Raw genomic sequence first — 24,508 nt, 5'->3', positions numbered from 1 at the left:
CGCCTGCTTGCGCCTGCAGAGACCGACGCCCGCCAGCCTGGAGCCTAGGCTGGTTCCTGCCCGGCGATCTGCGATCGATTGATAGTGCCTGCACGGTGCGCGCGGAGCTCGACTGGCTTCGCCTGCGAGGGGAGGAGCTACCACCGCTGCCGCCGCGGCGGGCTTGGTTTGTGAGGAAGGGCCTAGGCCCGGGCCTGCGGTGGTAGGGCTTGCAGAGCCAGGGCTCGCTTACTGCCGTCTCCTCTGCCCTAGCTTGGCCCACCTCCTTCCCAGCGGGCTGGGCGCGGGGACGACCTGCCGGAGCCATGGAGGACGAGGTGGTCCGCATCGCCAAGAAGATGGACAAGATGGTGCAGAAGAAGAACGCGGTGAGCGCGGCGGGCGGCGCGGGCCGGGAGGGAGGCCGGGCGGTGGGCCGGGTCGGGCCGGCCAGAGGGGCGTCCCCAGACCCCGGCCCCTGCCCCGTTCCCTGCAGCCGTCCCACGACAGGAGCCGGGCCGGCAGTGCCCGCGTCCCCCGGGACGGCGTCCAGGCCAAGGGCAGGCGGGCCCCGCGGCCACCAGCGATAGCACCCGTTCTTGGTATTTCGAGGTCCCTCCTTGTTGGTACAGCGTGATAAGTCGAGTAGGGAATTAGGGCACGCTCTCCTTTCATTTTAAACTTTCGTAGTAGTAAAACCTCGCTACTTCAGCTTAAGAGTTGAAGAGTGTAGAAAGCTCTCGCTATTTGAAAGAATGCACTCTTTTCCGTGATCGGTGGCTAACAACTAGAAATAGCACCAAATAGAGGTTTGTCATCGGCTTTAGACATCAGGCCGATAAAATGAAATGTAAAATTTCTGGATCTTATTTTTGAAGAAGGCTGAATAACTATCCACTTGGGTATCTCAACTACACTACGTACTATGGCAGTCTCTTGGCGAGTTGCTAAACGTTTTTTAAAAAGTTGAACTTGTCAGGTCGTAATGTACAAAAGAACCGTGCCTGAAGCACACGCAGTAAGTAGCGTGTTCTTGGAGATGGATTGGACGGATGTCATTGCTGGATACTGAGTGGTTTACAGTTAATACCTGTAGCATTTTCTTGTTATTGATACGTGTTTATGTGAATGTATCCTCTTATGGTTTGTTCGAGGTCGTCATGCGACCACTTTCTGGTTTGTCTTGTGTATGTCACTTTCAATCCCTTGCTTCAGATTCATTTGTTTTCAGCTAAACTTTTATGATTGTCTTCACCTGATTTGTTCCACTATATTTCACCGTCAATGAACCTGAAATAATTTACTACCGTCTATGAAATAAGTTCCACATCAAACTAATGTGAAAAGGGATGCTCTGATTTGTGCCACACTGTAGAGTTACAAAGCATCTGTCCAGAATTCTTTTGTGACTCACAACAAAGCTGTGGGTAAAGTGTATCCATTTTACAGATTAAGAGACTGAATCAAACAGATTAAGTACTCTGGCTTAAATTAAGTACTATGTAGTTTGGACAAAGCCAGAGCCAGGTTTACTACTGGACAGCATGCTTTCCATGTGACAGCCATATCGGGAATGAGTGTTAACATTAAATGCTTAAGACTTCAGATATCTCTGTTTCTTTTCTTTTAACAAATGCATTGCTCAGCATTTAATTTTATACCCTCCCTGTTAATATGTATTTGCAATTTTGCCTTTTAAATTTTTAAATAATTTCCTGTGCCATTTATTTTTCCTATTGATACAGCCCTTTCATTCCCCATGGCAGGTGATGTGTTATGGTATTTGATAGGTTGAACATTTCTGTTGTTTTGTTTAAAACTGGAAAATTTTCCTCTCTGCCTGAAGATCTCCAGACTCTCATAGTAGAAGCTCCCAGGGAAAAAAGTCATTTGGTGATTTTTTTTCCCTCTAATTTAAGCTATAATGCATGTCCTTTAATCATATAAAGCTTTAGGTGTTTGTCTCTTTCCTTCTTTCCTTGTAATAGCTATTTCTTAAATTGAGTAATTCCTTAGTGGGCAAGTATGGAAAAGATAAGTATGTGTCTACAGTTCTCAAATTACCAACAGATTTTCAGATCTTTAGTAATGTGTCTGGCAGATAATGACCAGAAACTCCACAGATAATCCTCAAATCTAAGTTTTCTGTTAGTTCAAAACTTTGCCAATATGAAAACTTACCCCTCAAAAAAAGAAAAGTAAAACTGACTGGCTCTTACTTTTTTCCTTCGTTTTCATTTTCCTGTCTTCTAGAAATTCAAACAGGCTGATGAAATACAGAGAAAGGGAAATGGTCAGAATGACACTCCTTCCCTCTCCTGGAAGTACATAATTAACCCATAAATAGCTTTCTGAGTGTTCAATAATTTAACCAAAGTTGTTTTGGGGGTTGTAGGATTATAGATTTGTTTCTTTTTTTCTGTGGTTTTTAAATTTTCTCTCAGTTATTTTAAAAATAATATTTCTATAATATGAAAACAAACTTTGAAAAATAATAGTTGTCACCTTAATTGACAGACTTAAGTGCTGTTATTGGATATCATTTTGTTTTAACAAAACTGTGCGTGTACCATTTATTGAGTCAGATATTCTGCTAAGCACTTACCTACTTTATCCCATTTATTTCTCAGACAGCTTTGCAAGACAAAAATAAACTAAGTTTGTAGAAAGTTAAATGAATTGTCCTAAGCCAAATAGCTAAGTGACCAAATGAAGATGTGAATCTACATCTGTTTTGCTCCAAAGCTAGTGCTACTATGTTAAGCTACCCTGTTTCTCTAGAAGACTCTTGCATCTACTTTTGAGTCAAGCCTGGGTACAAGTAAGTGAATATAAAACCAGGAAATAAGGGTCCATACTTGATGTTCTGGGGCAGGCAGGTTTCCCTTAATACTCAGGTCAATATCTTGATCCTGGTACTACCCAGAATGTTGTCCCATGTGTGTACTTGATCTCAGACAGTACTCTTAGTGTAGTGTACAAGTGCATGTTTCCCAGCCACGATGAACCAAAGGTAGTTCCAAATTTTTAGGTATTAGTTGATTTTTACTTAAGCTTTTTTCTTGTCATTTTGACTTGATGTCAAGAGCCAAGTTTGACTCCTAATGTGGATCCAAATCCTGGCTCTTCTGAACTCTAGCTGTGTGATCTTGGGCAAGTTCTTTAACATCGCTCACATTTTTCTTGATTGCAAATTGGAGATAATTTAGTAAAGATTAGGTGAATATAAAATGCTTTCTAGTGTTTAGGATGTAGTAAGAGCTAAAAAACAATCGGGAGTTGTCTTTGTAAAGGATTTTTCTAAAAGGAGTGAGGCAAGAACTTAACATTTTGAAGCTCATGAATAGATTTTGTGGATGGCCATGAGGTTTATTTTTTTCATTAAAGGCTCAAGGCTGAGTGGAATTAAATCACAGGGAGAGAAATTGGATTAGATTTTAAAATTTCCTAGGAGCTGGGATACCTTAAATGTTTACATCTCTGGCACGGTGGCTGGTGGCTCATGCCTGTAATTCCCAGCAGTGTGGGGGACCCAGGTGGGAGCATTGCCTGAGGCCAGGTGTGCAACATCAGCCTGGGTAACATATTTAGTAAGACCCCTGTCTCTACAAAATATAAAATACATTAAAATCAGCCGAGCATGGTGGTGCCAGCCTGTACTATAGACCCAGCTACTTGGGAGGCTGAGGTGAGATAGTCGCTTAAGCTCAGGAGTTCAAGGTTGCAGTGAGCTGTGATCGCATCACTGCACTCCAGCCTGGGTGACAGAGCGAGACCCTGTCTCTAAAAAAAAAAAAAATTTACATTTCTCAGTCTTATTATACCTGGGTTAAAACAGCCACACAAAACTTTCTATCTATATCAGAGTTAGATTAGTTAACATAAATCAAAATTTAGAATGACTACACAATTTCTTAATTGCTTTATTGAGATAATACAATAAAATTCACTCTTCTAAAGTCCAGTTGACTTTTGAATAATGCTGGGAATTAGGGACACTGTCCTGAGCCAAAAATCCGAGTATAACTTTTGACTCCTCCAAAACTTAATTACTAATAGCCTACTGCTGACTAGAAGCCTTACCAATAATATAAACAGTAGATTAACACATATTTTGTACATTATATGTATTATATACTGTATTCTTACAGTAAGATAAGCTAGAGAAAAGATGTTATTAAGAAAATCATAAGGAAGAGACAATGTATTTACTATATATTAAGTGTAATTGGATCGTCATAAAGGTCTTCATCTTTACTTTGAGTGGGCTGAGGACAAGGAGGAGGAGGAGTTGGTCTTGCTGTCTAAAGGGTGGCAGAGGTGGAAGAGAATCCTCATATAAGTGGATCCTCACAGTTTAAACCTGTGTTGTTCAAGAGTCAACTGTTAATTCAGTGGGTTTTAGTATTTACAGATCTGTCCAACTATTACCATTGTCTAATTCTAAAACATTTTTATCACTCCAGAAAGAAACCCTGTACCCCTTAAGCATTCAATCCCCATTTAACCCCTTCAGCCCCCACCAAGCCCTTAGACTGCCCTGACAACGACTGATATACTTTCTGTCTCTGTGTTTGCCTGTTCTGGAAATTGTATATCAGTGGATCATATAATATGTGATTTTTTTTTATGACTGTCTTCTTTCACTTAGTAATAATTTTTTTTTTTTCCGAGACAGAATCTCACTCTGTTGCCCGGGCTAAAGTGCTGTGGTGTCAGCCTACCTTGCAGCAGCCTCAAACTCCTGGGCTCAAGCGATCCTCCTGCCTCAACCTGCTGAGTAGCTGGGACTACAGGCATGTGCCACCATGCCCGGCTAATTTTTTTTATATATATATATATATGTATATATATCTATATCTATATCTAATTTTTTTTTTTAGTTGTCCAGCTAATTTCTTTCTTTTTTTTTTTTTTTTAGTAGAGACGGCAGCCTCGCTCTTGCTCGGGCTGGTCTTGAACTCCTGACCTTGAGCGATCCTCCTGCCTTGACCTCCTAGAGTGCTAGGATTACAGGCATGAGCCACCACGCCCGGCTAGTAATAATGTTTTAAAGGTTAATTCATGTTATGTGTTAGTATTTCATTCCTTTTATATTGTTGAATAGTACTCCACTGTACTATGGATATACAGTGCCACATTTGTTTATTCATTCATCATGTGATGGACATTTGGGCTGTTTCTGTATTTTAGCTGTTGTAATGCTGCTAAGAGCATTCCTGTACAAGCATGTTTGGGTATGTGTTTTGGTTTCTGTTGGGTGTATACCTAGGAGTAGAATTACTAGGTCATACAGGAACTATGTTTAACTTTTTGAGGAACTGCCAGACTATTTTTCAAAGTGGCTGGACCATTTTATATTCCTACTAGCAGTTTATAAGGATTCCAATTTCACCACATCTTCACTAACACTTGTTATTATGTCTTTTTGATTATAGCCTTCCAGTGGGTGTAAAGTGATATCTCTCTGTGGTTTTGATTTGCATTTCCCTATGATTAACGATGTTGAGCATCCTTTCATGGCTTCTTGGCCATTTGTATGTGTTTTTTTTTTTGTTGTTTTTTTTTTTTGAGACAGAGTCTCGCTTTGTTGCCCAGGCTAGAGTGAGTGCCGTGGCGTCAGCCTAGCTCACAGCAACCTCAAACTCCTGGGCTCAAGCAATCCTCCTGCCTCAGCCTCCCAAGTAGCTGGGACTACAGGCATGCACCACCATGCCCAGCTAATTTTTTCTATATATATTAGTTGGCCAATTAATTTGTTTCTATTTATAGTAGAGACAGGGTCTCGCTCTTGTTCAGGGTGGTTTCGAACTCCTGACCTTAGGCAATCCGCCCGCCTCGGCCTCCCAGAGTGCTAGGATTACAGGCATGAGCCATCACGCCCGGCCTGTTCTTTGTTTTTGAGACAGAGTCTCACTTTGTTGCCTGGGCTAGAGTGCCATGGCGTCAGCCTAGCTCACAGCAACCTCACATTCCTGGGCTCAAGTGATCCTCCTGCCTCAGCCTCCCAAGTAGCTGGGACTGCAGGCATGCACCACCATGCCCGGCTAATTTTTTCTATGTATTTTTAGCTGTCCAATTAATTTCCATTTGTATGTCTTAGTTGAGGAAAGTCTTTTCAGATCCTCCCCCCCCCTTTTTTTTAAAGAGATAGGATCTTGCTATGTTGCTTAGGCTGTAGTGTAGCAGCTTTCCCATTTTTAAATTGGCTTATTTGTCTTTTTATTATTATTCATTTTTTAAAGACAGCATTTTGTTCTGTCACCCAGGCTGGAGTGCAGTGATCCAATCATAGATCACTGTAGCCTCAAACTGTTGAGCACAAGCAATCCTCCTGCCTGAGCCTCCCTGAGTAGCTCCCAACTTACCTTTTTTTCATATTGTCGTTACTAGTCTTGCTTGGTTTCCCAGGCCTGTTTGTCTTTTTATTATTGAGTTCTTTATATTCTGAATACTAGACCCTTATCAGATATGAAAATGTCTCCCATTTTGTGTGTTGTCTTTTCACTCTTAATATTGGCCTTTGATATACAAAAGCTTTTAATTTTGATGAAGTTGCATTGATCTATTTTGTCCTTTTGTTGCTTGTGCTTTTGGTGTAGTGTCACTGCAAATTTCAGATGACATACTAAAATTATAATTCCTAGTTTTTTTTTTTTTTTTTTTTTTTTTTTTTTTTTTTTTTTTTTTTTTTTTTTTTTTTGAGACAGAGTCTCGCTTTGTTGTCCAGGCTAGAGTGAGTGCCGTGGCGTCAGCCTAGCTCACAGCAACCTCAAACTCCTGGGCTTGAGCGATCCTTCTGCCTCAGCCTCCCGAGTAGCTGGGACTACAGGCATGAGCCACCATGCCCGGCTAATTTTTTTTATATATATATATCAGTTGGCCAATTAATTTCTTTCTATTTATAGTAGAGACGGGGTCTCGCTCTTGCTCAGGCTGGTTTTGAACTCCTGACCTTGAGCAATCCGCCCGCCTCGGCCTCCCAAGAGCTAGGATTACAGGCGTGAGCCACCGCGCCCGGCCTAATTCCTAGTTTTATAGTTATGTTATTGAGCTGTGATTTAACTATTTATAATTTATATAATTATATATTTATAATTTGTTTCCTATTTTGAAAATTAAATAGTATCTTAATTTTTTAACCTTGAAATCTCATGATAAATCCTATGAAGAAGTGTTTGAGTTGATTGAGCTTAAATATGCTCACTTAAATGTGCTTATATATGCTTAAATATGCTGGCTTGTGGCTCTTTAAGAATATTTTTAAGGTAGAAATAAATAATTGTATAACTTTGTACTCCTTAGCAACCATCTCCTATGTGTCAAGCCCTCTATTTTGGCAATTCATCTGTGTAACATTACTGACTGCATTTGGATATTTTAACTACTCGAGGTTGGTGTATTATGCTTATCTACAAATAAAGAAGTTGAAGCTTGAAAAGGGAAAATAACATTCCCAAGATCTTGTGATTAGGAAATGACAGATGATAGATTTGACTCTAGATCTGTCATATGTATAGACCATGTTCTTTACTGTAAATCTTCTAATATTCCTTCTTTTTTTTTTTTTTTTTTTTTTTTGAGACAGAGTCTCGCTTTGTTGCCCAGGCTAGAGTGAGTGCCGTGGCGTCAGCCTAGCTCACAGCAACCTCAAACTCCTGGGCTCAAGCAATCCTCCTGCCTCAGCCTCCCAAGTAGCTGGGACTACAGGCATTCGCCACCATGCCCGGCTAATTTTTTATACATATTAGTTGGCCAATTAATTTCTTTCTATTTATAGTAGAGACGGGGTCTCACTCTTGCTCAGGCTGGTTTCGAACTCCTGACCTCGAGCAATCCGCCCGCCTCGGCCTCCCAGAGTGCTAGGATTACAGGCGTGAGCCACCGCGCCCGGCCTAATATTCCTTCTTTATGTCTCCTTGAGGAGGGAGATGTATGTATCCTGTACAGTCTTGTATATATTGGGCACAAAGTACAAGTGTGAATACTACGGTTTATAAAAGTACTTATTTCCATTAGCAGGTAGGAGCATCAACAATGAAATAAAATAAAGTAGTGTGATAGCTATAGTTTGTTTTTCAGCCACTGCTATGAACTAAATCTGGCTCTGGAAGTTATAGTCTTGCTTTCTCTTGCATCATCTGTAGAAGATGCTGCAATTTAATAGACTTGACATTTAGAGGCAAGTGTTGATTGGAGAAGGATAGTATACAGCTTCTTTTTTTTTTTTTCCCCCTCCCCACAGCTTCTTGTTTGGTAATGCTATTCACCTGAATGCACAGAGCAGCCCTACTACTGGTGGACCCGTGGAACGGAAAGGGCAGAGGTGTAAGGGTCTGGAGACTAGTTTTTGTCCTTGCTCTTGTATTATTCACCACTATGACCTTGGGCAAGTCACTTTCCTTTTCTGGGTTTAAGTTTCTTTATATAAAGGTTTGGAGTAGAGGCTTACAGATTACTATTTGTTTTTAAATTCCCTGAAGTCAGAAAGGGTTTCTGTCTTGTTCACTGCTGTATCCCTGGTACAGAGCAAAAGTTGGAACATAGTGTTGATGAGTATTTTTTGAGAGGCTATAGAGTGTAATTTGACAGAATTGAGGTAGATCGCACCTTTTCTAGCTAGTAATTTTATGACCTTGTGCAAGTTTCTTAACGTATCTGGGCTTTATTCCTTATCTGTGAAATGAAGATAATAGATTATCTGCTTCCATAGGATTTATTGTGAAGATGGAATGAGATGATATATATGAAGTATTTAACATAATCCATGGCATGTAGTTTGTTGTCACTGAATTAATGTGTGATTGTCTGGTTTTTGCCAGTTTCATTCAGATCATTATAATTGTTTATTTCTTAAAGAACCTTGAATAAAATATTTATCTTAATTGGTTAGAACACAGTGTGATTATGAGAAAGGTCGTAGATTTATCCCATGAGTGTTATTTAACTTTTTCTTCCTGCCATAGCCTGTATCTCTAAACCCAATCTCACCAAGGAGATCTGACTAGAAAGAGAAAATAATGAAACTAATGCAAATCTATTGCCTTTACTTGGAGAGCAACTTAAACTGTATGTCACATTACTGATATGTTAAAAAAATTATGTGTGACAGATGGCATTATATAAGCCATGGAGACCCTGCCTTTTTTGTTGTTTTTTAAAAAATGAAACAAGGTCTCTTGCTCTTGTGCATAATAAGCTAGAGTGCTCTTGTGCACAAGCTAGATTGTAGCTCAGTGCAGCCTTAAACTCTTAGGCTCAAATGATCTTCCCATCTCAACCTCTTAAGTAGCTGGGAATACAGGTGTGTACTACCACACTGGCTAATTTAAAAAAAATTTTTTGTAGTGATGGGGTCATGGTATGTTGGCCAGGCTGCTGTCTAACTCCTTACCTCATGAATCCTCCTTAGCCTCCCACCCACAGAGCTGGGATTATAGGCATGAGCCACCATGCCCAGCCCTCCTGTCTTTTTTTTTTTTTTTTTTTTTTTGATGGTTCCTCATGCTTTTTAAGGAACTCCTAGAAGTGTGGTTCTTTATTTTGCTTTCTTTTTTTTTTGATTATTATTATTTTATTTGAGATATAATAAATTATTATTATTATTTTTATTTCAGCATATTATAGGGGTACAAATGTTACGGTTATGTATATTGCCCATACCCCCCTCCCCCCTTGAGTCAGAGCTTCAATTGTGACCATCCCCCAAACGTTGCACAAATCTCACTCATTGTGTTCGTATATACCCATCTCCTACTCCCCCCTCCCACCTGCCTGACACCCGATAAATGTTTTTCCTATATTTCCACTTAGGTGTTGATCCGTTAATACCAATTTGCTGGTGAGTACATGTGGTGCTTGTTTTTCCATTCTTGAGTTACTTCACTTAGTAGAATGGGTTCCAGCTCGATCCAGGAAAATACAAGAGGTGCTATATCACCATTGTTTCTTAAAGCTGAATAGTACTCCATGGTATACATATACTACATTTTATTAATCCACACATGTATTGATGGGCACTTGGGTTGTTTCCACAACCTTGCAATTGTGAATTGTGCTGCTATAAACATTCGAGTGCAGGTGTTTTTTTTTGTAGAGTGTCATTGGATCTTTTGGGTAGATGCCCAGCAGTGGAATCGCTGGATCAAATGGTAGATCCAGGGTTTTTTTGTATTAATTTTTTATTATTTAATTTTAATTTAACTATTTACCTTTTTTTCCCCAATAAATGTCTTTCATATTACATGGCTGGGTAGATCCACTTGTATCACTTTAAGGTATCTCCATATGCTTTCCACAGAGGCTGACCTAGTTTGCAGTCCCACTAGCAGTGTAGGAGTGTTCCTATCTCTCCTCATCCATGCCAACATCTACTCTTCTAGACATTGGCCTAGGCAAAGAATTTATGAAGACCCCAAAGGCAATCACAGCAGCAACAAAAATAAACAAATGGGACCTGATCAAATTAAAAAGCTTCTGCACAGCCAAAGAAACTGTCAAGAGAACAGACAACCCACAGAATGGGAGAAAATTTTCACAAGCTACACATCCGATAAAGGGCTGATAAGTAGAATCTATTTAGAACTCAGGAAAATCAGCAAGAAAAAAATCAAACAACCCTATCAAAAAATGGGCAAAGGACATGAACAGAAACTTCTCAAAAGAAGACAGAAAAATGGCCAACTAACACAGGAAAAAATGCTCAACATTTCTATCAGGGAAATGCAAATCAAAACCATAATGAGATATCACTTAACTTCAGTGAGAATGGCCTTTATCTTCCTTTCTAATTGATCCTTGATCAGAAATTCTATGGAGCTGTGGGTAGAAGAAAGATGTCTATAGTAGACAGAGGATGCACATCCATTTCTGCTAATTAAAACCTTAGGGCCCAGGCGTGGTGGCTCACGCCTGTAATTCTAGCACTCTGGGAGGAGGAGGAGGCGGGCAGATGCTTTGTGCTCAGGAGTTCGAGACCACTCTGAGCAAGAGCAAGACCCCATCTCTACTAAAAAAAAATAGAAAGAAATTAGCTGGACAGCTAAAAATATATAGAAAAAACATTAGCCGGGCATGGTGGTGCATGCCTGTGGTCCCAGCTACTCGGGAGACTGAGGCAGGAGGATTGCTTGAACCCAGGAGTTTGAGGTTGGTGTGAGCTAGGCTAATGCCAGGGCACTCAGTCTAGCCCGGGTAACAGAGTGAGACTCAGTCTCAAAAAACAAAACAGGCCGGGCGTGGTGGCTCATGCCTGTAATCCTAGCACTCTGGGAGGCCGAGGTGGGCGGATCACTCGAGGTCAGGAGTTCAAAACCAGCCTGAGCAAGAGCGAGACCCCATCTTTACGATAAATAGAAAAGAAATTGATTGGCCAACTAATATATAGAGAAAAAATTAGCTGGGCATGGTGGCACATGCCTGTAGACCCAGCTACTCGGGAGGCTGAGGCAGCAGGATTGCTTGAGCCCAGGAGTTTGAGGTTGCTGTGAGCTAGGCTGACGCCAGGGCACTCACTCTAGCCTGGGCAACAAAGTGAGACTCTATCTCAAAAAAAAAACTACAAAAAACAAACCCTTAGGTCTGATATATTTGGGAATTCCACATTTTTCAGATTTTATAAAGATAATTTGGTACATACATCACATATTATTAATACATAATAGTATCTGGGCAGTTCCCAGTAATCAGACATTACCATTTCTTTAGTAAAATGCATATCTCACATTAAATGGGATAAATAGAACATATTAATAAAAAGCTTTACATATGTTGAGATTAGGTTTTGCTACCAAATGAGTTTATTAAAAACCTGTGAGAAGTCTGGGCAAGGTCACTCATGCCTGTAATCCTAGCACTTTGGGAGGCTGAGACGGGAAGATTGCTTAAGGCTAGGAGTTTACCAGCTAGGAGTTGAGTTTGACCAGCCCAAGCAAGAGCGAGACCCCTCTCTACCAAAAATAGAAAAATTAGCCAGTCATGGTGGTGTGTGCTACTCGGGAGGCTAAGGCAGGAAGATCGCTTGAGCCCAAGGAGTTGAAAGGTTGTAGTGAGCTATGATGACACCACTGTAGTCTAGCCGGGGTGACAGAGCGAGACTCTGTCTCAAAAAAAAAAAAAGAAAAAAGAAAAGAAAAATACAGTGATAACTGTGAGAATCTTTGCTTGCTTCTTCCTTTGGAATGCATAAAGAGTGATATGCTCTGGGACGTTCTGTTTTTTTGGAATAGGCTGTGTTTCATCAATTTGTAGGGTGCCTTGTTTTCATATTTTAACATTTTATGATAGAAAGCAGGATGAGTTGCACTTATCATTGGCCAGATGGCTGTTGTGTACTCTCAAAGGCGGAATGTCAAACCTATCATTAAAACTTGTACAAAAGGGAGTCTTTGGCTTGGAAGGAAATCTGAGAGACATTAATGGAGTGCTCTTTGAATCTCGAGGAACCAAATGGTTGTGAAGAGCAGTGCAGGGGAAAAGCAGATGTGCATACTACAAAGCCAGCCTGAAAGCTAAAGCTGTCAGCTCTTCTATGGATTCTTTTATGAAATACTGTTTCACTAGTGTTTTTATACAACTCTTTGTGGGGTAAAAATAGATATTGTTTAATCTGGGTCAAAAAGTGATTCAAAAGTGTTAGACTCTGATTGTGAAGTACTTTTAGTAACACCTTAGCCAATTTATTTTACTTATATTTTTCTTTTTATAAATGTAACAGGTGATATAAAAATTCCAACTCTAAAATAATTCTTTCAGTAAACAAAAGTAAAAAGTTATAAGAAAAACATAGTCATAGTTTAATAGTTTTTTGTTTATTACTGGTTTATAAAATAATCATGTGTCCAGTTATAGTACTTTAAGTATATTAGATAAATGAAATGTTAAGTGAATATATTAGATGAAATATGATTAAATGAATATCAGATTGGAATATTTGCCACAGGCTATAGGTGGTGCTATTGCTCCTTATCTAATTTTATTCTTCTTAACTTTAGATGCTTTCTGTAATTTTTCCATTAGCCATATTTTGTTTCCTCTTCATCTACATGGGAGTTTTTTTTTTTTATTTTTTTTATTTTTTAATTTTTTCTTTTTTATTATTTTATTTCCTTTTTTTTTCACTTTTAATTACTGGTTCAATACATGGGAGTTTTTGACTCTAAATTGGAATTGCCAGTGGACAGGCCTGTGAGCTTAACATAGATCTGAATTCTAAATTTTCTTTTATATTTGCTCTTTATTAGTATGCAAAAACCATGTAGGCAGATCTTGTGGCAGACCAGTGAGATACAGAGAGACCTCATGAGAATTGTAGCAAAGTTTCCCTTGCTCCCTTTCACTTTCTCAGGGTTGGCTCCTTTCTCAGGCAGGTGTTCTCTATGGAGATTATACATTTCTACCTGGTACACACATATTAACAAGTAAACAAATACTATTGAAAATAAACTTTCACAAAACAGTACTTACCAGTTACTTCAAAAATGCTGATCATAATCCAGTAAATATATTATATGATTCTCTGCTGAGTTTCAGTCTCCATTTGAAAGATACTGTATATATATGTGTATATGGATGTTTTTTCTCACATGAATAAATGAGCCATTATGAGTTATGGATAGGAATCATAAGTTTAAATATCTGGCTAGATCCTGCTTTCCTATCTTGGGAATTCAGTATGAAATTATTTTATTTTATAGGCTGGAGCATTGGATTTGCTAAAGGAACTTAAGAATATCCCCATGACCTTGGAATTATTACAGGTATGTGCTTATATGCATCACAGTTTTAAACAGTAATTGTCATAAAATACTGAAACATCTTCAGTCCTAGTGTAAGTTTTTTGTACTGTCTAGTCATGGTATGAACTGTTACTAACTTTTTTTTTTTTAAAGATAGCAACATAAATCAGTAATCTGTTAAATTACCATTATAGAATAATGTTGCCTTTCTCAAGAAGAATAAAATTTGAGTCCTTGGCAATGGACTAATTCTTATTCCTGATTTGGTCTCCCAAGATTTCTCTTTGGTGTTTTTTTTTTGTTTTTTTTTTTTAATTTTTTTTTCTCTTTTTATTTCATCATATTGTGGGGGTACAAATATTGTTAAGGTTACATATATTGCCCTTGCCATCCCTCCCCCCCTTTGGTGGTCTTATCATTGATAATAGCTGCTGCTACATGAAGGCAGCCTTAGGGTAGGATGGCAGGGTATTACTCTGCTCCCTTTTGTTAGCACTGGCCAAGCATGTACACAGTTGATGTGTAATAGACATTATATAGATTCATTACTGAAGTCTTATTCTATTTTTAAAACTTTTTATTGATATATAATATTTGTACATATTTATGGGATACACATAATATTTTGTTACATGCATAGACTGTGATGATTAAGTCAGTATATGGGTTGCCCATCTTCTCAAGTAGTTATCATTTGTATGTGTTGGGAACATTTCAAGTATTGAAATATATAATACCTTGTTAACTATAGTCAGCCTACTCTGATATATAACGTTAAACTTATTCATTCTATCATCTAATTGTATGTTTGTATCCGTTAACCAGCCTCTCGTCATCTACTCCCCTCATCCCTCCCCAGCGTCTGGTATCAATCATTCTAATTTCTTTCTTCATGAGATCCACTTTTTAAGCTCCCACATATGACTGAGAACATGCGATGTTTGTCTTTCTGTGTCTGGCTTATTTCATTTAAAATAATGACCTCTAGTTCCATCCATATTGCTGCAAATGGCATGATTCCATTCTTTTTTATGGTTGAATAGTATTCCATTATGTATATTTACCACATTTTATTTGTGCATTCATCTATTGGGTTGATTCTATATCTTTGCTATTGTGAGTAGTGTGTCTGAAACATGGTACATGTATCCCTTTGATATGCCTATTTCCTTTTCTTTGGATAAATATCCAATAGTGGGATTACTGGATTATATGGTAGTTTTGTTTTGAGTTTTTTGAGAAATCTCCATACTGTTTTCCATAGTGGCTATACTAATTCGCATTCCCATCAACAGTGTATAAAAGTTCCCTTTTCTTTGTATCCTCACCAACATCTGTTATTATTTTTTGTCTTTTTAGTAATAGCTATTCTTATTAGGATAAGATAATATTTCACTGTGGTTTTTTTGTTTTTGTTTTCTGAGACAGAGTCTCCCTTTGTTGCCCAGGTTATAGTGAGTGCCATGGCGTCAGCTTAGCTTGCAGCAACCTCAAACTCCTGGGCTCAGGCAATTGCACTGCCTCAGCCTCACGAGTAGCTGGAACTACAGGCATGCGCCACCATGCCCTGCTGATTTTTTCTATATATATTAGTTGGCTCATTAATTTCTTTCTATTTATAGTAGAGACAGGATCTTGCTCTTGCTCAGGCTGGTTTCGAACTCCTGCCTTGAGCGATCCACCGGCATCGGCCTCCCAGAGTGCTAGGATTATAGGCGTGAGTTAGTCTCTTGTCAGATGAAAAATTTGTGAAAATCTTCTCCTATTCCTCAGGTTGGCTCTTTCCTCTGTTTTTTTTTTTTTTTTTTTTTTGAGACAGAGTCTCGCTTTGTTGTCCAGGCTAGAGTGAGTGCCGTGGCGTCAGCCTAGCTCACAGCAACCTCAAACTCCTGGGCTCGAGCGATCCTTCTGCCTCAGCCTCCCGAGTAGCTGGGACTACAGGCATGAGCCACCATGCCCGGCTAATTTTTTTTTTATATATATATCAGTTGGCCAATTAATTTCTTTCTATTTATAGTAGAGACGGGGTCTCGCTCTTGGTCAGGCTGGTTTTGAACTCCTGACCTTGAGCAATCCGCCCGCCTCGGCCTCCCAAGAGCTAGGATTACAGGCGTGAGCCACCGCGCCCGGCCCAATTTTTTATTTTTTTGAGACAGAGTCTCACTTTGTTGCCCAAGCTACAGTGAGTGCTGTGGCATCGGCCTAGCTCACAGCAGCCTCAATCTCCTGGGATCAAGTGATCCTACTGCCTCAGCCCCCCAAGTAGCTGGGACTACAAGCATGCGCCACCATGCCCGGCTAATTTTTTTAATATATATTTTTATTTTTATTTTTTTGAGACAGAGTCTCGTTTTGTTGCCCAGGCTAGAGTGCCATGGCGTCAGCCTAGCTCACAGCAACCTCAAACTCCTGGGCTCAAGCAATCCTGCTGCCTCAGCCTCCTAAGTAGCTGGGACTACAGGCATGTGCCACCATACCCAGCTAATTTTTTCTATATATATTAGTTGGCCAATTAATGTTTTTCTATTTACAGTAGAGATGGGGTCTCACTGTTGCTCAGGCTGGTTTCGAACTCCTGACCTCGAGCAATCCTCCTGCCTTGGCCTCCCAGAGTGGTAGGATTACAGGCGTGAGCCACTGTGCCCAGGCATGTATATATATTTTTAGTTGGTCAATTAATTTCTTTCTATTTTTAGTAGAGACGGGGTCTCACTCAGGCTGGTTTCGAACTCCTGACCTCGAGCAATCTGCCTTCCTCGGCCTCCCAGAATGCTAGCATTGCAGGCATGAGCCACCACGCCCAGCCTCTTCACTCTGCTGATTGTTTCTTTGTTGTGCAGAAGACTTTTAGTTTAATATAGTCCCATCTGTCTGTTTTTGTTGCCTTTGCTTTTTTTTTTTTTTTTTTTTTGAGACAGAGTCTCACTTTGTTGCCCAGGCTAGAGAGTGAGTGCCGTGGCGTCAGCCTGGCTCACAGCAACCTCAATCTCCTGGGCTCAGCGATCCTACTGCCTCAGCCTCCCGAGTAGCTGGGACTACAGGCATGCGCCAGCATGCCCGGCTAATTTTTTCTATATATATTTTTAGTTGGTCAATTAATTTCTTTCTATTTTTGGTAGAGACGGGGTCTCGCTCAGGCTGGTTTCGAACTCCTGACCTTGAGCGATCCGCCCGCCTCGGCCTCCCAAAGTGCTAGGATTACAGGCGTGAGCCACCGCGCCCGGCTGCCTTTGCTTTTGAGGTCTTAGGTGTAAAATCTTTGCCTAGACCAAGGTCCTGAAGTGTTTTCCCCATGTCTTCTTCTAATAGTTTTATAGTTTTGGGTCTTACATTTACATCTTTAATCCATCTTGAGTTGATTTTTATATATGGTGAGATATAGTAGTCTACTTTCATTCTTCTGCATATGGATATCCAATTTTCTCAGCACCATTTATGAAAAGAATGTCCTTTCCCCAGTGTGTGTCCTTGATGCCTTTGTCAAAAATCAGTTGGCTGTTTCATTGGTCTGTGTATCTATTTTTATACCAATACTATGCTGTTTTTGAAGTCTTATTTTAATGTTCCATTGGGACTAAAATATAAAAATAAAACTTTAACAAAAATCAAAATGTTAAAAAGGAAAATAAATGTAGTCAATAACACAAATCTGGCTATTTTCCACTAGACATTTCTTTATTATCCACAAGTGCCTTCTTTGATATTTCTATTCTATTAACTCAGAATTTAGGGATGAATGTCTGGGTGTTGTGGCTCATGCCTGTAATCCCAGTGAATTGGGAGGCTGAGGCAGGAGGATCACTTGAGCCCAGGAGTTCAAGGCTCCAGTGAGCTATGATTGTGTCACTGTACTTCAGCCTGGGCCACAGAGCAAGACCCTATCTCTTAAAAAAAAAAAAATTAGGGAAAGGTGGCAGTTGATTTGTGTGAAATGGTTGAGGAAAATAATTATTTTCATTAATGTCTAACTGAAATTTAACATTTCTTTTAATTATGAAGGCAGTAAATCATAGTTGTGTTAGCAGTATCTATGACTGTAACTAAAAGAAATCAGAATGTTTTAATTTCACTTAACTTATAGTTGTTATATATGTATTGAGATCCATTTTTGCTTATTATTGTTGCTGTTATACCTTATGCTAGATTTTATTTAATGTTTTAATAAGGCCAGGTATGGTGGCTCATGCCTGTAATCCCAGCACTTTCGGAGGCCAAGGTGGGAGGATCGCTTGAGGCCAGGAATTTGAGACCAACTTGGGCAATATAACAAGACCTCATTTGTGCAAAAAAAAAAAAAAAAATTAATGGGGAGCGCGTAACACCTTCATATAGACAATAAAACTGAAGCCTCAAAAGATGAGTAGGTACACCAGCGGAGGAACACTATGTGGAAGCAGTGTGGCACATTAGGAAAAGTGAGGGTAAGGGAAGAGTTAATCATATACAGAGTTGAAGACTTAGGAAAGCTGGCATGCAGGGCTTCATATCCAATCCAGCAGTACTACCAAAAAGTATTAGGCAGGAGAGTACATGACCCTGTGTGCACACTGGGAGAAATGCGAAGCTGGATCCCAAAAAACCTGTTGACTAATACATTTATTTTGGTGAGGAATGATGAGGGCTTAAACTAAGACATTAGCCATAGAAATGGAGAAAGGGAGAACTTGTTAATGATAGACAATCTACAAAAATTGATAGCTAATTGGATGGGGGCGAAGGAGAGAGGAGGGATTTAGGATGACTGAGATTTTTGCCATGGTGACTGGGTAGATGGTACCATTTAACAGTGGGAAAATTCAAGAAAGGTGGTGTGAAGGTGGGGTTGGGATGAGAAAAGGAAGGTAGAAGGGTGGAGAGATAAAGGGTAATTTTGGATACATTGGGTTTGGGGTGCTGGTGAAACAAATATGTGCAAATGCCTGATAGTTGGTAGTTGAGTATGTCTTCTAGACCAGTGCTATCAGGTAGAACTTTCTACAGTGATGGAAATATTTGATGTCTATGTTGTCTAATATGGTAGCTACTAACCACATGAAGCTATTGAGTGCTTTAAATGTGACTGAAGAACTGAATTTTAAATTTCATTTAATTTAACAAATTTCATTTTAAATAGCCCTGTATATAAACAGCTCTAGAATGAGGAGGAAGGACAAGTTTAGGAAACATTTGGGAGCCAATAGCATAGGAGTGGATCCCATAGGAAGGAGGGTAAACAATGTTAGAATATAACAATGGTTAAATCAGATAAGAACCGAAAGGTTCATTGGAGTTTACAATTACGAATGCAGGAAACTTTCAGCGGAGTGATACAGTAGAAGGCTAATTGGTATGGGTTGAAGGTGAGGAAGTAAACATGAAGACAGATATTGTAGTAGATTGGGAAGTTTTGTGAGCTTTTATATAGAGCAGATTAATTCATTCCATAATTATTTATTAAGTGCCTGATGGGTGGTAGGTATTATTCTACATGCAGAATGTAGTGGTGAACAAGATAAAGTCCCTGCCCTTTTGGAACTTAATGAATGCCTAGTAAACATAGTTGTATGCTGCTTTTTTTTTTTTTTAAACAGCTCTATGTAGATATAATAAACATACCATATATTCATTTAAAGTATACAATTCAGTGGTTTTTAGTATATTCAAAGAATTCTGCTACCATCACCACAGTCAGTTTTAGATCATTTTCATCTCCCCGAAAAGAAACCTCATACGTTTTAGCAGTCACTCCCCATTTCCCCCTGACTGGTCCTCCTCTCATTCTAGGCAACCACTATCTTTCTGTCTCTATAGATTTGCTTGTTTTGGAGATTTCATGTAAATGGTTTCATACAATGTGTGGCCTTTTGTGCCTGGCTTCTTTCACTTTGAATAATGTTTTCAAGGTTCATCCATGTTGTAGTTTATTCTAGAATTTTATTTCTTTTTATTGCTGAATAGTATTCCATTCTATGGATATATAACATTTAGTTTATCTGTCAGTTGATGGCCATTTGGGTTGTTTGACTTTTTTGGCTTTTATGACTTACACTGCTAGTGTGTTCATGTACAAGTTTGTGTGAACATGTTTTTGTTGCTCTGGGATAAACACCCAGGAGTGGAATTGCTGGGTTATATTGTAACTTTGTGTTTAACATTTTGAGAACCTGCCAGATTATTCCCAAACCGCTGTACCTTTACATTCTCAGCAGCAGGGTTTCTTCTGTACATCCTTGCAAACACTTAATCTGTCTTTGATTATAGCCATTCTAGTGGGTGTGAATTGGTATTTCATTGTGGCTTTGATTTCCATTTCCCTAATGTCTAATGATGTTGATTTTTGTGTGCTTCTTGGTCATTTCTATCTTTTATTTGGACAGCTGTCTATCCAGATCCTTTGGCCATTTTTAAATTTGTCTCTTTATTATTGAATTGTAATAGTTCTTTATATAGTCTAGATACATGTGCATTATTAGTTAATAGGGTTTGCAAATGTTATCTCCCATTCTGTGGATTATCTTTTTACTTTCTTGATGCTGTTCTTTGAAGCATAGAAGTTTTAAATTTTGATGTAGTCTAATTTATCTTTTTCTTTGGTTGCTTGTGCTTTAGATATCATATCATATTTAGATATCATATTTAGATATCATATTTAGATATCATATTAAACCATTGCTTAATTTAAGGTCACAAAGATTTACTTCTATTCATTTTGAGTTAATTTTTGTGTGCAGTATAAGGAAGAGGTCCAACTTCATTCTTCTACATGTGGATATCTAGTCGTTCCACCACCATTTGTTGAAAAGAATATTCTTTTCTCCAGTGAATTTTCTTTATATCCTTGTCTAAAATCAACTGATGAAAAATGTAGGGGTCTATTTCTATTGTCTTAAATCTATTCCATTGATCTACATGTCTGTCCTTTTTCTAGTACCACACTGTCTTGATTACTCCATCTTTGGTAGTACATTTTGAAATTAGGAATTGTGAGTGCTCCAACTTTGTTCTTTGGCTATTTTGAGTGTCTTACCTTTCCACATGTACTTCATGATAAGCTTTGTCAATTTTTGCACAAAAGACAGATCAGATTCTGGTAGAGATTGTATTGAACCTCTAGTTTGACCTGATTAGTATTGTTGTCTTAACATTTAAGTCTTCCAAACCTGTGAATATGGGATTTTTTTTGTTATTTATTTAGGTCATCTTTAATTTCTTTGAACAATGTTTTATAGTAGCTGTGTTTCTTCTTATATGTTGTTTTAGGTACATCTCTGTTTTTATATTTTTTACATGTTTTATAGTAGCTATATGTTTTTTACCTTAAGATTCATTGGCTACGTTCAGATCATCTTGGCAAAAACTCATGAGTGATCACGAAGGAGATTTTTCTTCTGGAGTACAGTAATCTGCTTGTTTCCTGTGATGTTAACAGTATCTCTTGATTTCAGTACTCATTCCTTTCTGCTTTACTGTCTGTGTGCAGCTGACTCCCTAAGTCTGCTTAATGCACTCTCCACCTTTCCAAGGTAATGTCTTTTTTACTGTATACCTGGTGTATGGTAGAAACCATGGACAAAGGCACATATTTTCTCTGCTGGAGTTTTGTAATATGTACTTTGTTTTGAAAACTTTTCATTAGTCCTGTAGTCTAAAAAGCTGTTTAACACCACAATTCCTAACGTAATTTAAGCACAAAACACTTTTTTATAGCCCAACAATTACATCTTGTAAATCTTAGCATACCAGATTTCGGAAAAATCCCTACTGAATTCTTAGAGGCAAATTCCAACTTGGTTATCCAAGGAAATAGCTTCATAATCATTTCTTCTGTCTACTTTTCTCCATTTTTCCCATAATGCCCCCTAAGGGGAAAAGAAAAACCTCAGATTTTTGTTTTTCATTTTACCTTGGGAGCTTCATTTCTTATTTTGACTAGACAATCTCTTCCTTAGCATGTTTATTATAGATAACTGTATTCTCAGTATGGATTTTGTTAGTTGCTAAGTGGAACAATCATTGACTTTTTAGTAATCAAAATATCCTTTGGTCATTTAAAAGTAGTCACCCAGCAGCAAACAATTTATTCATCTTCTCTTTAGACTTTCGCTTACCTGCAAATCCTTATTAAAACACCATTTTTTTTTGGCCAGGCGTGGTGGCTCATGCCTGTAATCCTAGCACTCTGAGAGGCTGACGTGGGAGGATTGCTCGAGGTCAGGAGTTCGAAACCAGCCTGAGCGAGACCCCATCTCTACTAAAAATAGAAAGAAATTAATTGACCAACTAAAAATATATATACAAAAAATTACCCGGGAATGGTGGCGCATGCCTGTAGCCCCAGCTACTCGGGAGGCTGAGGCAGTAGGATTGCTTGAGCCCAGGAGATTGAGGTTGCTGTGAGCTAGGCTGACACCATGGCACTCACTCTAGCCTGGGCAACAAAGTGAGACTCTGTCTCAAAAACAAAACAAAACAAAAACAAAACACCATTTTTCCCCCTGTGATTAAGCTTCAGAACTACATTAGTAACTCATTTCCTCCACTCATTCAAAAAATAGGCTTTTTTGTAAATGACTTGTTAACCCCAAATGACTTTGGGGCATTAGCATTGTGGGGTCCCTTTTATCTTTCTTCTTTCTGCTGTTGAACCTTATCTGCTTTGCTCAGCTTTCTAAGAGATGTAACATAGGATACCCTAGCCAAGCACTTATTCCAAATTCTTGAACAAAACTTATGTCCAGAATCTGTCTTTTTGTTGAGAGGGAGAGGGTTGAGTAATTTAGAAGGAATTCTTAAGTACCCTTTATTTTTCTGCCATAAGGCTTATAACGGGGGTTCTCTTCTTTTTTTTTTTTTCACCACTAAGAATTCCTTTTATTATTTTTTTCTTCCATAGACGATATGTTTTGAAAGATTATCTACTAACAACCTGAATTTACTAAATAATTTACCATTTTTTATTTACCACCTATAATTGGACTGTCATAGCTTTTGTGTTCTTTGAGCACAATTAGAAAGCCATTGATGTGTCGGAAAGAACATGGCCTTTGGAGATGGACAGATCTGGATTAAATTCCCAGCTTTGCCAATTGGTAATGGTGGAATGCTGGGCAAGTTATTTATTGGTACTTCCAATCTCTTCATCTTTAAAAATAGTGATAATGATGTCAACTTCAAAGGTTGTTAGGAAGATTAATGGATGCTCCGAGCATAATCCTGGGCACGTAGTATTATCACATGTTGAATTTTATCTATATTCTTTGATGTCCATTTTAATATCTGTTGTTATATGCTGATTACTGGCCCCCCAAAAGACTTCTAAACCCCTGTAAGTGTAGTTTTTGTTTGGATATCAGTCGTGGCTGGTGCTTTGTGTAGTGTATATAGAAGAATGTATAGAAACCAAGAAGTATATATATATATATTAAAATTAGCCATGATTGCTTCAGCCTGCCTTTTATATACACAAATGCAACATTTTATATTTTATCCTCACTTCTCCCTTGTAGAAAGACTGATTTCATTTCTCGAGTTAACCAGCCTTATTACAGTAGCAAATTGTGTGCTTGTAGATCTCAGTGATGAAGATGCTTGATCTGAAGATGTATGTATTTTAAGAATATAGTTTGCTATTACAAAAATTCAAATAATTGAAGTTTTTAAATTCTAAAATGGAAATAGGAATCTTGGAAAGGGGAAAATGTGGGTGACATACTAAGTTGTTTAAAATAAGATTGGTGTATATAATTGTTTTTGTTGCCTTGTAGTCCACAAGAATTGGAATGTCAGTTAATGCTATTCGTAAGCAGAGTACAGATGAAGAAGTTACATCTTTAGCGAAGTCTCTCATCAAATCCTGGAAAAAGTTATTAGGTATAATTGATTTTCTCTTACATATATTTATGATGTTCTGGTTTATTCAAATAGTTGGTGGTTGCATTTTTTTTTTTTTCTATGAATCTAGATGTATTGGAATCAGTGCCTCATAATAAAGGGGAAGGGGATCAGTTTGACCTTCTTTAGGGTTTTGCCTTTTAGGCTATTCAGATTTAGCTTTCTTAACTTTTGACACTTAACAACTGGATAAACTTCTTTAAGTAAGAAGAATTTCCTCCCAGGGGAAATGTACATAATTTTTGAAATAATTGAAATAATTTTTTAACTTCCAGAAAACTTGCAAGAATAACAAAAAGAACAATAAGAATAAAAGCAACAAAGAATACAACAACAAAGAATAAAAAGAATAATAAAAAGATCCTTTATCCAGATCATCAATTTTTAATATTTGCCATATTTGTTTTATCCTATTCTCTCTCCTTCTCTCTCTTTATATGTATACATAAATAGACACAAATTGTTTTTTCTGAACCATTTGAAAATAAGTTGAATATATAATGCTCTTTTACCCTTTAATACTTAACTGTTTTTTCATTAGAAGAAGTTTATTTTCTTATGGAACCGTAGTATAGGAAATTTAACATTGGCATAGTATTATACTTTAATCGGTAATCCATGTTCCAGTTTTGTCAGTTATCCCAATAATGTCCTTTATAGCTTTTTAAATTTTTTCTCCTCTAGAATAAGATCCAGTTCACCTCTAGTTTCCTAATCTGGAATAGTTCTTAAGCCTTTCTTTGTCTTTTATGACATTGACATTTTGAAAAATACAAGTGCCATTTCTGTTTGTTTTTCTCTATGGCAGAAATGAATGTCCTTTCTCATTTTAATACCCACCTGTTTATTTGGCTTTATGATTTCGTTTCTTGTTTTTATTTGACCTGTGATCTTTCTCTATTAGTTATTGCCTCTCCAGGAAA

The 24,508-nt window shown here is 38.3% G+C and overlaps 1 protein-coding gene across 2 annotated transcripts in view; it reads left to right on the top strand.

Annotated features, from left to right (window-relative positions):
- The first annotated feature begins 18 nt into the window (after positions 1 to 18).
- Positions 19 to 24,508, top strand: part of TCEA1 (transcription elongation factor A1) — a 49,184-nt gene continuing 24,694 nt past the window's right edge. The window contains exons 1-3 of one of the 2 annotated variants that reach the window (XM_076005299.1): positions 19 to 368; positions 13,674 to 13,736; positions 23,459 to 23,564. In XM_076005299.1, coding sequence (XP_075861414.1) covers positions 306 to 368; positions 13,674 to 13,736; positions 23,459 to 23,564 — 232 coding nt within the window. In that variant the 5' untranslated portion in view covers positions 19 to 305. Of the gene's footprint in view, positions 369 to 7,347; positions 7,373 to 13,673; positions 13,737 to 23,458; positions 23,565 to 24,508 lie in introns of those variants that run through there. The other variant, XM_076005300.1, reaches the window with a different exon arrangement.

The sequence above is a fragment of the Microcebus murinus genome, chromosome 7 (genome assembly GCF_040939455.1).
Source record: "Microcebus murinus isolate Inina chromosome 7, M.murinus_Inina_mat1.0, whole genome shotgun sequence".
In the NCBI taxonomy this organism is placed as follows: Eukaryota; Metazoa; Chordata; class Mammalia; order Primates; family Cheirogaleidae; genus Microcebus; species Microcebus murinus.
This window is presented reverse-complemented; position numbering and strand designations above follow the sequence as displayed.